The sequence below is a fragment of the Halictus rubicundus genome, chromosome 7 (genome assembly GCF_050948215.1).
Source record: "Halictus rubicundus isolate RS-2024b chromosome 7, iyHalRubi1_principal, whole genome shotgun sequence".
In the NCBI taxonomy this organism is placed as follows: domain Eukaryota; kingdom Metazoa; phylum Arthropoda; class Insecta; order Hymenoptera; family Halictidae; genus Halictus; species Halictus rubicundus.
This window is the reverse complement of record NC_135155.1, coordinates 6,667,753-6,686,726: the sequence shown is the minus strand read 5'-3', so window position 1 is coordinate 6,686,726 and position 18,974 is coordinate 6,667,753. Positions and strand designations below refer to the sequence as shown.

The following is an 18,974-nucleotide window of genomic DNA, read 5'->3' as shown; positions in this document are numbered from 1 at the left end:
TGAAAAATTCAACAAAATCTTACGGTGCATTTCGGTTATTCCCAAACATCAGATTTTATTTGCAATGAAAAAATAAATACAGCAAACAGAAAACAGTAAAACCATTTAAAGAATTTCAAAGTACTGTATTATTTCTAACACGGTAAAATTATTGAGAAGAGTGCTAAATATCTGTGTAGCGCCTGTGTGTTGGAATAAATACAGTGGATTCTCGATATTTGTCAACAACACAGCCCCGCGACATATATCGTCTAGGAGACATACCCGAGCCGTGTTATGTTTACACTCCTCTGCGTCCGAGGTCTCTGGAGCTTCGCGGTAGTGGGGATAATTCCGCGACGTTTATCATGCAGGCCTTAGCGACATATATAGAGAAATCACTGTACAGCCAATTTTTGTTTCTATTTGAAAGATTTCGCAACTTGTCCTTGTCAGACACGAAACAGTGTTAGCACAGACGCAATAAGGAACGCTAAACTGTATCCTCGGGATATTTTCCGAAAAAATTCTGCAGTCCCCTGAACGTCCGCGAAACAAAGAAATCCTTGATCATCCTTGAACTGTTATCACGAGAGCCGGGGCACCAAGAACGAACCGCGAACAATGCCTCGACCGTGAACGGGCGAGAGTAGGTGTGTTCTAAGAAGTAATGTTCCTCAGATGGCATGATGGACTGTTCTGACAGCGAGTGTTGCTCGCACGCAGATTGCGCAGAGCATATCATGTGCCTTACTAGTAATAATCCCGTGGACGTGCTTCTACGCAAACAGCCGCCCAGCGTGATGGCGTCGTTTTACCAGCGCGTGAAATTCCTCGTCGAGGAGAACAGCGTACAAAGCTACGCTCACATGAACGAGTTCACCGAAAGGTAAGATCGATCACTTCTTCTCATTCGGTTTACCATGACTATAATATATATATCTATAGAACGCTTAGTTACCTTATTTTTACGACCAGTATAAGAGGATAACGTGTAGGCGACTCGGCCTGCCCTCCAACCACAAAAATCAGGAAAAAACAGTATCAACATAATACAATCAAATTGAATATTTTGGGAGTATTGGACGAGCCTCTTGGGAGCAGACTGCATCATTTTGCTAACTTTTTGGTAACGCGTATCCTAAGTTCTCAGAAACTTCCTTCCCTCTATTTTCTCTGAATCTATTAAAATTTTTAGCGACGACACGGGTGAAATTAATTTTTTCAATAATTATAACGTTAGCTTTGCAAAATTTTTTGTCTTCCTCAGAACTTGAATATCCTCCCAGAGGCTGTTCGATGTCTCCACATCAATAAAAGAATTTCGACATTTGTTAGAATTCTTTCTAAAAATGTCTCGCTCCTCCCAGAGCTGCTATAGTAGGTTTGAGATGCTTGCTAGCGATTGATTGAAATTTCTGGGAATTTTTGTGGCGGAGGAGGGGCTTGGCCGCGTGGACACACAAAATGCGTACCGTTTTGAACGAAAAGGGAAAACGGAGTGTCACGGTTTGGCCTGACGCGGCCACGAGAGCCGGTACCTCGGCCGGTCGCGGTTACTTTTCCACGTTTTTTGATTAATTCTACATCATCCACGAGAACTGCCGCGGATCATTGATTTTCATTCCGGGGCCGGAGCGTTTTTATTTCCGTTTAGTCGTCGTGTTACGGCACGGCCGCGCGTCACAGAACGCTCGGAAAATGTGCAGTATTTGTGTGTACAAGCACACACACACACTCACTCACACAGAGAAACGGGAGAAGAGACCATTGTATCAGTTCTGATGCGCCGAACGAGTTTGATCGCACAAAACGATGCGGCACACGGCCACGATGGTTTCGCCTAACCAGTTTGTTCACGCGTCTTCGATTCTGCCGAAGCTTCACGATGGGGCAACACGCGGGAAACAGCCACGCTATCTCGCGCCTATCGACGACCCTAATCGTCGATGATCCCTCGGGGAAAATCGTGAATCCTTAGATCGTTCCGTTCAGTCAATAGCAAGTGCATATCTCTCGGTGCTGCAGAACCAAAAAAAAATTGATAGAAATTTTTCGAGAAGTTTCTTTTTATCTTTCTATTTTTTGTTGTTGTTGTTGTTGTTCTTATTGTTCTTATCGTGGCGATGTTTACCCCATCGTGAGCGACTGACTTCTCGAATCGCGAGAAAGGACGAGAAAGAAAGGAAAGAAAGAGAAAATGAAAACAGAAAAAAAAACGGATTTAATCAGATTGCACCGCTACTATGCCAAACAATCCGGTATATCCGTGACAGCTGAATTATCAAGAGAGCCCCCGGTGGGTGACAACCCCGGCCAAAACCCCTTAACCATCCTATTCCTCGTGTTTCACCCCCTCCCTCCCCCGAATGCCAAACGCGTCAGTGATCATCTCGGAAGCATTGTCGATCAAAGGAGCCTCTCGTAACGCGCGCGCAACGTCCAATATTAATTACTCGCAATTCTCGGCGCCCGGTCGATACACACGACCGTCTTATACGCCGGTGGCAACCACGGAGTTGGCCATTTACCGGCGAGAAACTTCCAACCGGGCGACTAGTTTCGCACAGTTTCGTAGATTGCGGAATCGAAAAGTCGCCCCGGAAGGCCGCTTTGCATTGACAATCGATACCTAACGAGATTGCTAATTACGGTTACAGCGTTTAGCGGTGTTTCCTTTCTGTTTCTCGCGCGATTCAATTTACCGAGGTTTCACGCGATTTCTGGTAGACAGAAATCACGGTATTGGTTCTTGGATCGGTGCTGTAACCTGTTCCGTTTTTGCGGTATATTTTCGAATCGGTGTTTCGAGCTGCAAGGCGATTTTTAGTATTCTTGAAGACTATATTAGTTTCGAAATTACTTTCAAAATTTCAGTTAGGCAAGGAAAATATTTTGATTTTGCAAGGATTTTAATATGATGTAGTGCTTGAGAAAATATTTGCGTTTTATTCGGTCTGTAGGGGTTGCTTGAGGGGGATGAAAATAGTTGGTGACGTTAGGACATGAAAACTGGGTTGATTAAATTTCTCGGAAACTGTTGATTTCGGTAAAAAGTTGTCTGTGTATAAAAGTACATTTGTATCTCCTGGTATTTGTGAAAACATTTTTTGAATGTTCGTACAATCAACTTGATTAATAGCGATTCTGAGAGAATGGTGTGTAATGTCTCTTGGGATACTGTATTTACCAAAATATTTTTCAAATTACAATTACTTGTAATATTGTAAGTATTTGTAATTATTTGAATTGTTGTGTCTAATATCTCCTGAAGTACTGTATTTACCAAAATATTTTTTGAATTACAATTATTTGTAATATTGTAAGTATTTGTAATTATTTGAATTCTTGTGTCTAATATCTCCTGAAATACTGTATTTACCAAAATATTCTTTAAATGTACATACAATCAACTTGATTAACAAAGACATCATTATAAAGATGAAATTAAAAATATCAGTCTGTTTATATTCTCAGAGATGAATCACAGCTTGCGTTCATACAATTATTTAGTCATTTAAAAACAGTACAAAAATTCTCCAGTACATAAATGTGTGTGGTTCATGTTTACAAAGAAAACAATATTATTAGCAGAAGCACTAGAGTCATTGAAAACAGTACCCTTTAACAAGCTTCTTAAACAAATAATTTTTTATTTGCTGCAGTCGACAATATCCGAGATATATTTGATCAAACGTCTCTTCGAGTCCCTAACTTCGTCCGCCATTTTTCAGTCACTCAATCTAAACTGTCGGACATATCACAAAATATGTGTCGGCAATTTGTGAAGCACTATAGCATAATAAAAATGATATGGCTCGTAAAAATTGATAGGTGTCGTTATCTAAAAATTACTTGTTAAAAACGTCGATCTATATAGATGCCCACAAAAATCCTGCTACTCGTCGACACAGCTGATTCAATTTAATCTTATCGATTGTTTAACAACTAACTTACTTAAAGTTCTCAGTCAATAAAATTCAACGTTCGCAATACTTTAACATTGACATTAGAACGTTATTCTAAACCTGATAAAATTAAATTGAACAAACACGGTCTCTCGTGTACGGATACCTTTGTGGCCATCTTTGTTTCTCGACTAATGTTTTATTTACGCGAAAATCGAGGCGAGATAGTCGCGTATGATTAGGGCAACTTGTCGCAGATGAATTGTAGAGGGTCCGAGGAAAGTTTCGGTGAAAGATTAGGGACCAATCTCGAGATCGCCTAAGCGTCGTGGCGCGGTCAGTGGCCTTTGCTCAACACTGATGAAGATTTGCTCGGGACGCGTGCGGCAGCGGCTGCGAGCGCATTTCGGGGGATTCGTGTATTTTGTCTAGTGTTTATCCTCTGTGTGTACCCTTGCCACCAACCAGATCACCATTCACCCTACAGCCGAAGACCGAAAGAGGCTCCGTTCTACGTACAGACTGAACGACCGAAAAACAAAGCCAAAGAGTAACAGAAAAAAAACAGAAAAGAAAACAATATCCGATACCAAAAACCAAAGAGAAAAAAAAGAGAAACGGAGAAAAAGACAAAACCGAGCAAAGAGCCTGAGAGGAGAAGAGAAGAGAAAAGAAACGAAAAGTCTGCACACGGAGAAAACGCTCGAGAGACTCGCTTTTTTATCGTATCTCGATCGATCGGTTTAATTAAGTTCTCGGCCCGCGTATAGAAAAGTTTCACACGTTCTTCCAGGCTGACTATTGTTCTTTGCCGCGAACTGAGCGCGCAATACTCCGCAAAAAAAAATGAAAGAAAAAATGACAAAAAGAAACGAAAAGAAAAACCAAAGAGTTACATATACCTTCCGTATACATGTTGTCAAGCAAAAGAAAAGAAAAAAAGAAAAACAAAACGAGAGAAGAAAAGAAAGAGAAACACAAAAGAGAAAAGAGTGTCGTTTTATGTAATATCGTTTTTCGTTTCTTCGAGATTCTTGTGATATTCACCACAGTGTTGTTTTCGGCCAGTTTGTTTAAGCAGTTTTACCTAACGAAAAAAAAGGGAGATTCATAGATAAAAGCGCACGAGGGCGTTCGACTTCCGGTCTCGTCGGTCTCGATTGTTCCCCGAGTCTGTTACTTTTAAGTCTGTTGTTTAAACAATCTTTTTCGATGATTTTAAGGAGTCGACGACGAGGCCGCGACTCGATCGTCCGAGTAAAGTTATTTCTAGAAATGGTAGACACAAGTTTGAAACTTCTCGTGCTACTGCCGGTTCCGATGCGCGCGTTCCCCGCGTGTATACAATATATATGTATAAACAGGTATATATGTGTTTACGACTGGTCCCGTTTCGGCGACGAGAAAGAGACGTTGTGGAGAGCGGGATAAAAGTTTGTTTGTCCCTGTTGTGTGTGTATATCCATTGTTTCGCGGCGTCTCACACGACGGTATTGATCACCGTTTCCGAGCACCCTCGCCGACGCCTTCGAAATGCTCTTCCTCTCCTTCGATCGGCTCCAGCACAATAAACCCTCGTTTCCATGAAACACCGACGCTTTATCGCTACAGAGAGCAACCCTACCGTGTTGCATCCCAGCCAATTGGTCGCTCAAGGTCGCGCACAGCTCGTACCCCCGCGCATCATACTTTGGTTAGCCTAACGTCGCAAGCCCTGCTTCCTGTACTTTGAGCGCAATTTTTGATTTGGAAAGAAACTTTTGTTGTCAACGAATTGCATATCATTTTAAAGTTCTACTGTTCCTCCTACAGATGCATAACGTGCATTGTACATTTTTTTGTTTGGTTAAAGTTGCTTTGTTCAAGATTGGAAGCTGTGCAGTTCGAGGTTATGAACATTTTTCGGATGTTTAATTGAGGGGTAAGGGAGATTGTTAAAATTGTTTCTGTGGTAGGTTAAAATTTTTCAAATGAGAAATCTGTGAATAATTTTGCACTGATTTTTAAGGGTACCTTTGCTCCCTGATTACACTGAAAGAAAATAATTTTTAATGTTAACTAAATTAATCAATTCTGGATGCGTTTGGAAGAGGAAAAGTAAAACTTCGGAACGATAGGAAACAGCGTCATAACGATTGTTTATTTCCGAGATGAAATTTCGCTTAAAACATATGTCCCAATATATTCGAGAAAACTTGAGGAAAAGAGATGGCAGCGATAGAAACGATTTTTGGAATGGATGCAAAATTTTAATAAAGTTCCCAGGGGGAGCCTATATTTTGTTGAAGTTTAAGTTCAAAGATTTTCTACGAGGTTTTGTCAAATTGGTTTTAAAATGAATGACAGTAGAACAATACATGCAGTGTATTTAAATGCAACTTTGAGGGTCCTGACATTTTACACTTACTTTAACAGTGTTAAAGTTGTTTGCTGTCTTCTCCTGTAATATTTGCATTACAATTAGTATTGTCGACAGTAAATATTTTATTCGAATTTTTTGCCTTTGGGAGACGTAAGAACGAGGAGTCCCAGAAAGTATTAGTAACAAGAAGATGCTTATATTAGATATTAATGCACTTGTGGCATTTAACAAATTGTGAATTCACCACCATTTTTAGTTAGTCACAAATGGCACGTTTATTCTGATTTCTGTAGAATAATTAACGAAAATTGGCATTTGCATTAAAATCTGCAGTGGACATGTGAAAAGCAATATTCAATGTTAGCTATTTGTTATTGACAAAATATGTAAAACTATTTGTATGCAGTAGCGGTAAAAATTAATTAGCTAAACAAACGAAAGAGTAAAAACATCACAAGAATTGAAGGATTCTGTTATATGTGTCACTCTTTATTTATTCAAATTGTTAACAGAAGACAGATATTTATATTTAACTCCTGTTTCCTGTAATTGACGCAGAAAACTGATATTCTCTATGAAAAATTGGTCACTATTAGTCCTATGAAGTGAAGAAGAATATTAATTTTCTATTCAATTTTCTAAAATTCTTATTTTGCTGAACTTGTATTTCAGTGAATTAAATTTGCTATTTAGTGGTATGTACTTCGAAAGAATAAATTAAAGATACACTCAAAGTAACAAAAAATGCCCACTCATCCCTCTAGTTGAATAAAATACACTGCAAATTCGTAACAGTAGAAAAATAAAAAGAATTGAATAATATCGATATACTATTTTCCACTTTCAACCAGAGTTCCTGCTCGATTTCCGCTTCTTGCAATTAATGCAATTTTTATTTTCCACGAAGACCGACAGTCTAACAAAAATGTCTACTACACAAAAAACGTCGACATTAATTTCACTAAAGCTAGCATTACTTCAATAAAAATATTAAAAAACTCGAGTGCTACAAAGAGACTAGAACGTTCACTGAGAATCTCCAGTATAACGAATCTAAAATCACCGTCATTCGCTTTACAGCCAACCATCCAGATCAAAAGTGCAGCCAAATTTCCAAACCCCAGAGCTCACTTTGGAAGCCCGCGAACGAGCACCATAATTTGCACACTGAATGGCAAAAGCAATTTCCCGTCTCTCAAGATCCACCGCAATCTGATCACGCGATCGAGAAACCTTAACAATTTGCATTCACCTTAAAACATTAATTCCTCGATGAAAGAGGACGTGGTCGCGGGGAAGCCTTGAGAGACCAAAGCGACTCGTTTCAACGAGAACCGGGGGGTAGCTCCTCTCGGCTCTCGTAGAAATTAATTCAGCATAAATGGCGTAAAACGAAGAGTCCCCGGGAACGGGGAGAAAAAATATTCGCTGTCAGCGATGAAGCCGTCACCGATCGAACCGTTCGCGAGGAGAATTCTTATCTCGGGCCGAGCCAAGGAACCCTGTCCCCGCCTCCGTGCACCCTGTCTCCCAGAGTGGAATCCCGAACCGGACAGACGGAATACAAGTATCCGTGGTCCCTGAATCAGAAATTCAGGCTGGGATCGCTCGGACACCGTAATCAATATTCCGAAGATCGTACCCCCCACCCACCCTCGCCCACCCCCCTGGTCCTCGTGATGGCAGCCGGCTCGATGGAATCTCTCCTCATTGTCAGTCGGAGGCTTCCCTCGAGCCGGGCCAACTGCCGATAAGAGAGATCGAACGCTGTCGTTTCGGGAGCAACCCGTCGACTCCTCGATGGAGGAGAGAGCCTCCGTCCGAGACGAGACGGTGAATTCCAAACGAAACGACAAACGCTCGACGTGAAAGGGACGCCGGACGATGAGACGCGACTTTTTAATTACTTGCACCCCCGAGACCTGATCTTGCCGAGGACACGACCCTTTGTTTCCTTAATCGGCGCCGGTTGGGACGTTTCCATGCGTCTCCGACCGGGCATGGTTACCTGGCTAGTTTCCGGCGGACATGTTTGCTTTTTGGGTTGCGGTTTGTTCGAAGGGGTTGTTTAGAGTCGCTTGTTTGATTAATGGCGGTGATTAAGGTTCGTTAGTGGGGCATAACTGGGTGTGGTTTTAAGTTGAGCGAGTTCTGTTTGTTGTTGAAAATACTTTTGGGCAACGTTGTCAGAGCAATGTACAATTGTCTCGAGTTAAAGTAGTATTTTATTTCCCTCGAGCCGTTATTAAGCGCCGGGGCTTCTCCTGGATTTCGGAGACAATGTTTATGGATATTTTATGGGCATTCATTCAGCTGGTTAAAATTATGTCTTCTTGAGAATATCAGGAAATTAGGCCAAGGAATAGAAAATTAATATGTATAGATTAAAGTACATCAAATTTGTTATTACAAGAATTTTAACGTAAGTTTATGCTGATTTATTGAATTCCGACTAATTTTCGATCGAGTGAAAGTCAAAAATATAATATAAATAAAATGTATGAAATTTGTTGTTACAAGAACTTCCAGTCAAATTTTCATTTTTGCCTGGATATGATTCCGATTGATTAAATGTCAAGAACATAGAAAAATCCGTAAACAATTAGGACGTACGTATGAAATTGTATAGAATTCATTTTTACATGAATTTTAATATTTTTTCACTTTCACGTTGACGTACACTGGATCCTGACTTGTTTTTTGTGTTAGCATTCTTGATTGATTGAAAGTTAAGAAATTAGTTATTACAGGACCTCTTGATACAAAGTTAAATTTCCATATTGTTATACACTGGCCCCAGTCTTTGTGTTAATAGTTACGAATAATCGAAAACAATTTCAAGAAAGATTGAAATTTGATTTAAATACTCATTTTAATCCCTTTTGAAGACCTGAGGAGTCCTTCCTGGTTATGTTAAATGTGTATGTTAAATGATGTACAAAAATATCTCTATTAATGCAGAATCTGTCGAATTTCGATTAACGAGCGATTAATGTCCATAAAATAAGCAGTAAAACTTTTATTCGATTGCAATATTGTAAAATTGTAAAATTGATTGGAAAATTTATACATTTCTGTGCCTTAGCGTATTCCTTTCTTTGCCCATTTTATTATTTTAAAATCACGGAATAGGAAAAGTATCAAAACAACCATTCATTATACAACAATTAGAAAAAAGTCAAAAGCTGTAGACATTCATTTTGGAAAAAACCCTGCCATAACCCCAGTGCTACTTCACCGGAATCGATAACCCGGTATCAATTCCGACACAGAAACCCGGTCTCCGAGCCTCATTATTTCATTGATCAATTCACCCGGGGTCCAGACGGGTTGTGCCTCGATCCGCTCATTAAAAAAAAAGTCATTAAAAACCCGCATCTCGACTTCCGGTTCGCCGGAAGATCGGGGTCAATCATGGCCGTGCGACACCTCAATGACTCTCCCACTCTTTCTCGCTATCACTCTATCTCTACACATGTATTATATACATATATACAACGATCCAGAAAAAATGAAAGACGTGTGTATATATAGATATAATACCGTATACATGATGTGTGTGACGTAGTTTCCAACTTGTGTCTGTCACGTGTATACCACTCTATGTTGGATGAGTCTGCGGGTGACTGCGTTCATGTTGGCGTGACTGTCGAATACCGCGTGTGTGATGGGTACGCTTGATTTAGTGTGTGTCTACGTCTATTGTTTCTGTAACGGCGTGCGGAACATTGCGATGGAGCACTCGATTTCGCCGAACCGGTAGACGACGGGGTTTCTTTTCGCGAACAGGGTCGAGATCTTCGGGCCCCCTCCCAAACCGAAATGAACGGAACATCCGTGGACGTCCTGGGACGTCCCAGGAGGTGCCAGAGGTCTCCCGAAAAAACAGGATCCAGAGGTCTGAAGAAGGTCTAGGGTTCCGCGAGGTCTCGGGAGGGAGGAGCGCGTCTCGATCCGACGGAAAAAAAGATTCTCTCGAGGAACACGAAATCGAGCCAAGGACAAGCCGAATGTCGGCAAAATTCGAAATCGTAGATAGTCGAAACAGAAACCGGAAACGACTGCTCGCGCAATGCTGCGTACGCGCGTCCGTTTTTGCCCGCTACACGCGGGTTCTGTGACCGTGGTAACGCCCTTTCTTCTCGTTGGTTTTTCCCACACGTAGTACGTTCTGGAATTCCTTTACACCGTGGTAAGTTGCAGCTCAAGCTCTCGCTAATCGTTCATTATCCAAACAACCTTTCTCTTGCCAAAATACCTAACCTAAAAAAGAAAAAAAAAATTGAAAAAAGAATAAGCAAAAACATGAATGACAAATGCAAAAAGACATTAAAGAGAAAAGCAATGAAAAAAGTACCATCTATTGCTCGTTTCGCTCGTAAAACATTCATCTTACATGTTTTTTCGTATGTCCCGTATTTGTATCTATCTATCTATCTATCTATTCTATCTATTCTATCTATCTATATATGTATACGTATGTTACCACCTTTAGCCTGCGTTTTTTCGAACTGTATGTTCCGTTTGTTTCTCTCGTTTACTATTTTTTTCATCACTGTCCCCACCCCCTCACCCCCCACCCTAAAAACCTTCGCCTCATGTACACCTGCCTGTTCTCTCGATTCAGTTTGTCGTTCCTCGGTTATGTTCGCCAGTGTTTGATCATACCTCGCTTGTTCGACTGGTCGCCTCCTCCGATATGATTTCTCTTTTTAACTGCTCTCTATCATTCTCTCTCTCTCTCTTCTCTCTCTCTCTCTCTCTCTCTCTCTCTCTCTCTCTCTCTCTTGTACCCCTTTGTTTGTCTCTGTCGCTCTCTCTCTCTCTCTCTCTCTCTCTCTCTCTCTCTCTCTCTCTCTCTCTCTCTCTCTCTCTCTCACTCTCAGTCTTTACTTTCTCTCTCTCTCTCTCTCTCTCTCTCTCTCTCTCTCTCTCTCTCACTCTCTCTCTGTCTCTCTCTCTCTCTCTCTCACTCTCTCTCTCTGTCTCTCTCTCTCTCTTTCTTCCTGTACGTACCTGTCTATCTGTGTATCTGTTTCTGCGGTTCGCGGACCCTCTGTCTCGGACCAGTTCCAGCAAACCGAGACTAACGACGTCAAACGATCCTCCATTACAGTTTCCGCGTCGATTGTCACGAAAGATCCAGCGAATCTGCACATTTTTATATTCGCTCGACGAGTGCATTCGCTCGGTTCGAAACTTGGGCGTGTTCAAACGCTGTCAAACGATATTTCAAGTTTGAAGGTTCTGTAAATAAATTTCTGAACAAGTTCTCGAAAAGTTGAGACAGTTCCGCGTTCACGAGAATCGTAACGTCGAGTTTGGATCGGTTCGACGTGGTTCGAGGCTGGAGTTTGTCGGCGAGCGAGAGGGTCCGTTCGCACCTGCATCAAAAGAAACTGCAATCGTACGAATTGTCTCTGTGTTATCTGTGATATGTCGTCGGTATGTTGTCATCCCCGCCGATCCCCCACCATTCTGTTTCTGTTTGTGTCATGTACTGTCTTCGTGTCCCTGTTAGCGCCACGTATAGCTACCACCCACGAAACTGTGTCCCGTTAAACGGCAATAGTATGTTTGAGAATCGTGTACTTTATACAATTCGATCTCTCTCTACATATATATATTTTTTTTTATATATATACATCTCTCTCTACACACACACACATATATATATATATATATATATATATATATATATATGTGTGTGTATACATTACCTGGTCTTGTGTTGTTTTGTGTTGCCAGGCTTGCATTTTTATGTACGTTTACCAGAACCCTTTGTCTCGAGTTTGTCTCTAGCGAATACGTTTTTTGACACCCCCCCTACCACCACAACAACCCCTAGCATTCACACAGAAAACGCTGACTTATTAATTGCGCGCGCCTTGCGTCCAAGACTATACTATTGCGTGTTCCATGCCACTATATGATATGATATATATATATATATACATATACATATACATATACTTTTAGTTTTCTTCGATTGTTCCTTTCCGTCGTTTACGAGAGATCGATCTCATTACTCACGAACCCGCTAAAACATCAAATCTACACACACGCACACACACACACACACACACACACACACATATATATATATATACACCCACACACATACGATCGTCGATCGACGATAAAACGAACACTGTCTACGAGAAAGTTACCAAAAAAAAATAAATAAAAAGAGTGTACTCGTAAAAAAAACCAAAAAGAGACACACACGGCCACGTGGAAACGACAAAACCATAGAAAACCAAAAAAAAAAACAAAAAAACTGTATAAACGGAACGAGATCGAGCCGCACGTCGATTGCTTTTTGTGTTCGGAAAACCGACGACGCCGACGACGACGACGACGGATCGGCGATGTGTTGCGATTTCAATCGGGGGATAGAAACGAGAGAAAAAAAACGAAAACCGAAAACAAAAAAAAAACGAAAAAAAAAGGACCCGATCGACCATTCCCTCCTTGTCCCTTGTCTACGTCTGTTTATCACCTGTCTTACAATGTGCCAACAACCCCGTACACCAAAGCCCTGTGTCTGTCTTGAACCGATCCGTGCTAACATCTCTAACCCACCGAGAATAATAATCATAACAATAATTATTATCGTATCTTAACGAAAAAAAAAAAAAAAATAGAAAAACAAAGCAAACGAAACAGATCAGAAACAAAACGAAAAAAAGTCGAACAAGAAAGAAAAGAGAAATCAAGAGAAAAGAAACCGAAACGGTGAAAGAAAGTAAAAGAGAATCCTCTTCGCGCGTGTAAGATAAAAAACAAAACAAACGAATTCGTTCGATCGCGCTCGCGCGACTCTCGCGACAAAAACCGGAAGCCATCATGCTCGCGCTACGTTCCCGCCCGATGTATTATAGATATCTCGGATCAGAGTAATCTCCGCGCATAATCCGAACGGGAGTAGTAGTCGAACGGTAAATAAGAGGAGAAGGAAACGGAACGGAACAGAGGAATTGAAAGCAAAGAAGATAACACGAAGGGCGGAGAGAGGGGAAAGAGAGAGAGAGAGAGAGAAAGAGAGAGACGGAAAAGACGTGGTCGAAGAGAAAAACGTGAGAGACGGTGTTCGCGCGCGCGTGCGCGGTTTCTCTCTCTTTGCCGGGACACCGTGTCCGTTCTCTTTTTAGTTTCTTCAATTTCCATCGTTCGACAAGAAACTCTCGAGCCCGAGTTTTCCACAGGACAAAGCTTCCCGCCGATTCTTCGTGATAAAAAGAACACGTGTTTTCTGCCCGCGCGATCGCACGGTTAATTGAAACAACGACGAGGAAAGCTTCGTTCATTCCGAAAACAGAGCTCGAAATTTTCGGCGACGGTCGTACCGGTGTTTCTCTATGAGAAGATACTGCGCTTATTCGTTCGGGACGGAAAACAGCGGGGAGAATGTTCGCGGGAACGCGTGTTTGATTTTCTCAGTTATATCGCGGACAATCGAAAGGAGCCGATTAGGTTCTTCGGAGAGGAAACGTTGCTCGAACTTTCTTCTTTGCCGGCAGTTCCGCGCCCGGAATCCGTAATTGCAGTACTTTCTCGAAGCTCGATTCAGACGAGCGAGTTTCGGCGTTTCGCGCGGAATATGGAACGTGTATCCGTGAAACGTATCCGGACGCAAATAGAAGAACCGGCACGGACAAACCCCGGTGTGCATAAAAGTTTTTTATGCATCCGCTCATTCGGAAATATGTATAAAAAAACGGTCTTTCAGTTGGTCCGCGTGCTGTGGATCCGCCGAGGACTGATGAGAATGCTTTCAAAAGTCGGACTCCGCGCGCAAACGAACCTCGAGATCTGTTCTCTTTTTCTTTTTTTTTTTTTTTTCTTTATTTGCCGGCACAGTTTTTGATCATCTCCGAGGCGAATCCGGTGATCAGCGTTTATCCGTCAGCTTCGAGATCAATTTGAAGCCGCTCGTCTGAAACCGAGTTCCAAGGGACACACCGTTCAAAGGTTTCTCGGTGTCCATCGCGCAACATAAACGATCTCGCCTGTGTCCGGGACCGCTCGATCGATAAACGCATCCGTTCAACTGTTTTTTCCGTTCTTCATTCTTTCGATTGGTTCACTTGTTGCGTTGCCTTCTTTCGTTTTTTGGAAACCATTCAGATACTTATGGTTTTGGACTTATACCAGTAGTGACGACTGTGCCTGCCACCTTGCTGTGCTCGTACTTGGAGGATCAGCACCCCGGCATGTTGTTTGATCCCCAAGTCACCTAATCGTCAGATCGGTGGCACGAGCACCAGGAAAAGTTCCTTCTTATGGGGACTTACGGAGCACCGTATTATAGCATTCGTCCTTGTGTTTTCATGGGGGAAATGTGCGATCCTCCAAGAACGAATCATGACACCCCATACGCATCCCTTAGGGACCGATTGATATATATATATATAAAATATATATATATTTACATAACGAACGCATCTATGCAGCCTGTTAGACCGCCCTGAATTTTTATTGTGTTCGTTATGGGGGTTGTTAGCGGAATCTGGCGAAATTTATGGGCCTGTTATGTGATAAAGTAGCAGGAATGGTGGTGGCGCTGTATTGGCAAACTGTAAGGTCATGGGAACAGGAAAATGAATATAATAAAGCAAAATAAGCTAAAAATGTATTCTAAAATAGCAGGAATTACTTTAGTATTTTATTGGATAATTGCAGTGTAATGAGTAGACACGTGGAGAGGGTGGTTTTCAAAAATAACATCCGATGAAAATATTAATGAACAAGATTTATTGAAAGACACAATGAAAGTATAAGACCAAAACAGTAACAATAACCTTACCATTTTATTGAAAAATTGTAGTGTATTATACAGTTGCATGAAGGGGGTAGTTTTTGGAAAAGAACATCTGGTAAAAATATAACACAGCATCTACGACAAAATGAGTTAAAAATATAGACTAAAACGGTACAGAGAATATCAATGTTTTAATATCAAATTATAGTGTAGTAAATAGAGTATTACATGGAGAGGGTGGTTTTAGAAAAGCAACGTGAGATAAAAAAAAATAAAGGAGCAAGGTTCGCTGAAAACAAGATGAGATAAAAATGTAAATTAGCAACCTAAATATACATAGACATTGTAAAGTAAAATAAATATTTCGAAAGTCCCAAATTTGTTTTGTTTGAATTGTTGGAAAAGTTTTAAACAATCCGAGTCCATTTTAGTAAAGATTCACAAACATTCAGCACCAAAATATAATTGTACTTCCCACAAGATGGAAGAAGATCGTCCACGATTCACACGTAGGTATATTAGTTTACCGCAATTTGATTATATAAATCGCTCTGTTAACACTGGGAAAAATATTTAAAATTCTCTTAAAAATCCAGAGAAGCAATTCCTCATCGATATTCTTTGATAAATTTTCGTGCAGTGTACAAAGTTTTTAAATTTCGCGCCACCACCCTTCGCACTGCTCTGAAGTACGCCGCAGGTCAGAGAGGTCATTCACCTCCCGCGCGGGCTATTTAAACCACCAAATCAACCCTGCAAGTGAAGCTTCCCTTACTCGATACATCTTTTGTATTTTAATCACTAGATACCATCTTTATTCAATTGAAATTAAAAGTGACTTTGTAAATTTATTCTTGCTTGTATTTAGCACAGTGGTCAAGGGCACCGTAACAAGCTGCGTACGCATGCGCGCGACACACCGCATATTTTATATATTATTCTTATTATTCTTATTATTATTATTATCTACCTACCTATATCGATCTCATTATATTCAGCACAAAACACAGATCGCTTAAATAATATTCAGCTTAAACATACTCCAACTTTATATATCGCAGATAATCCAGCCCTCAGATTTATTGTTACTTAACCACATATATTTTTCATTACGCCTATTACGTATCTTACTACATGATATATATATGCATGCGTTCTACTTCTCACCGAAAGTAACCAATGAACAAACATGAAAAAAAAAAGAATTTTACCCTTGCCCGCAGCCCCCCTTTCGCCCGCCCGCCCCACCACCCCCTATTTAATTTACCTGCCTAACGAGACGATCGTTCTACTTCTTTTTTTTTCTTTGTTTGTTTGCCGAATGATCTATTTCTACTGTTTTTTGATTACCCCCCGCCCCAAAATGCCCGCCAGAGTTTTTTTTTTGAGAAAAGCACAGTGCTCGAACACGAAGTACGTTTTGTGAATAATTCTACTACCCTGCAGACATGAGACCCGAAGCACAAGTATATAAAAGCACAAAGACAACCGAAAAAACTAAATAAATAAATAAAATAAAACAAGAAAATGCAAAGACAAAAAAACAGAGAAAGATGAAAGAATGGAATAGAAAAGAGCAGAATAAAAAAAGAAAAAAAAAGAAAAGAAAAAGAACGAGACAAAAGTGAATGACTAGAAAAAAAATGCAAACAGAAAAAAAAAGAAAAGCAAAAGAAAAACGCACGTACATGTTCCCGCTTCGTTGCCGATACACAAGCACCCCTGCCACCCCCGCGCGAACGTATAGGGTGAACAACATCACTTGATCGTCTTGAATACCTGGATTTGATGATGCGAGAAAATGTTCGAAGCAAAAAGGTAAATATTATGGTAAGCAGCAAGTTTTTCTGAAGTGTTCCACGAGATAACAAGGTCATTGGTGTTTTGAAATGGTAATCACGGTCATGTGAAGGTCGCGTGTTGTTACAGGTCATTGGACTGGTCTTGATTGCAGTTCTAGAAATCTTTCAGGAATTCAGGAATATTGGTACATTATTAAAATTATTAAAGGAGGGGAGACTTTTTATTTCTTGCAATTAATATAGATAATTTTGATTTTGCACAAAGGTCCGAAGTCCACAAAAATGGTGAGGGTTAAATACAGAACAGAACAAACATGAAAATAATATATGGATACTGTTGAAAAATAATGATAATAAAAAAAATATTTTTTGCACATTTTTATTGAACTTCTGTGCCATAGAATTTATGCAGAACATATTTATTTTGCAAGAAGATCTACAGTCTACCTATTACAACATGATGATAAAAATATGCATTGCCATTAAAAAAAATTGGCTCTCAACCTAACCAGACCTTCGAATCTCGGACAACGCGATTTTGGGAAAAATTGTTTGCGTACTATAATACTATCCTGAACCCTTAATAACACTCTCTTATAACACAGTGCTTTGGAAGGCCGGTGCAAAAATTACAATTGATCGTGAGTTTTGTTTAAATTGTGAAGTTTAACTTGTATATTGTTTTATTTGCGAGGACCCCGAATTAGTTTGTATACCTAATTCTGTTTGAATGGACAGTGTTATAGGAGGGTTGAGAGTGCTTGGCTTTCGAATGACGTTCGTTTAAAATTTTTCCTGTCGCCGAAACTAAGTGTTGCAATGAAGCATGAGACATTGAAGGTGATCGGGGGATGTTGTTCACCCCGTCGAAGTATGGTAGCACAGAAAACCGGCGAGATAACGCTGAATGGCGGAGACTCGCGTGCGTTTCCCATTGTTCCGTTTGTAAAATCAATTTGTATCGCTTCCCGATTCGAGCGGAGGCATTAGCCCTCGCGAGCCGACGCGACGGGGAACGCCAGTTTCGAATGGAGGTTGCGGATCGTATTGGCAGCGAAGTGAGAATATTGGATCGCATTGAACCGTTGACCGCGGAAGCTGATTTGACAGACAGAATCGATTGTTCGCGCTCTCGCCGTCTGCCCTTAGGATACAACCGCGCCGCGAGAGATAGAGAGCTGGGACGAGAGAGAGAGAGACACACACAGAGAGAGAGAGAAAAGACCGCTCGTTAAATTGATTCGATCTGTGTCCGGAAGCCTCCACCAAGATGCAACTCGACGCGTTGACCGCCGTAACAATATTTAGAAAGAACCATTTCGACACTGGTCCGCGACCAGCGATTCCCATTCCGGCCGAAATTTTGTTTTTGATTAGTTTCGGGGTTCTTTTTCAAGTATTAATCTGCGTACTGTGGTTCGGTGAAGCGTTCAAGGGGCTGTTTTTTAATAACTTTTGGTCAACCATGTTGTTACAGGGCTTTTTAAAGGTGCATCTTTTGGGTGGATTATGAAGAAGATTTGAAATTTGTTAATAGTTGGATTAAAAATAAGAGGGATAGATAGAAATTAAATTTACTGCATCTGGGTCAGGTCTTATTGTTAGTTATGAAAATTTGTTGTAAAGAATGCTGAACCTGCTGCTCTTCATGTGACTTAGCTTTCCACCCTTAACTGCCAGGGGAGGTTTTAATATGTAACAATTTTTCATTTTTATTATACATTAAAATTTGTTATTTTTTCTTCGAAGTCTAACACCATGATAGTCCTGTTTTCTAAGTATAGGCAGACTACTAAAATATGACTAAACTATTTATTTATTTTATTTATAACTATTGCTAAATTAACTCTACAGTAAGGAGATGAAGAGAAGTCCTTTTAATATAGAGCCTGAGGAATCGAACCATTTGCTGTATTTTTGTCAATAAATATAACCTTTGCTCGTGAATATCGTCACATTCTTTGTGGCATAAAAGGAGTATAAGTCAGAATAGAATTTATTTAAACTGTTGGGGTATTGGAAGATTTTCCAAGAAAGTTAGAATGGAAGAATTCAATATTGATTAATATTGATTTCAAAAATTCCACGGAATACTTAATTAAGACTTAATCTTGATAGTTATTTTAATTAAATATTAATTTACTTCTGCAGACGCTAAC

At 40.5% G+C, this 18,974-nt stretch overlaps 1 protein-coding gene across 6 annotated transcripts in view; it reads left to right on the top strand.

Annotated features, from left to right (window-relative positions):
- Positions 1-18,974, top strand: part of Ten-a (Teneurin-a transmembrane protein) — a 1,070,822-nt gene that overhangs the window by 1,029,165 nt on the left and 22,683 nt on the right. For 5 of the 6 annotated variants that reach the window (XM_076790528.1, XM_076790526.1, XM_076790525.1 and 2 more), the window contains 2 exons: positions 661-868; positions 10,415-10,441. In XM_076790528.1, coding sequence (XP_076646643.1) covers positions 661-868; positions 10,415-10,441 — 235 coding nt within the window. The remainder of the gene's footprint in view (positions 1-660; positions 869-10,414; positions 10,442-18,974) is intronic. The other variant, XM_076790527.1, reaches the window with a different exon arrangement.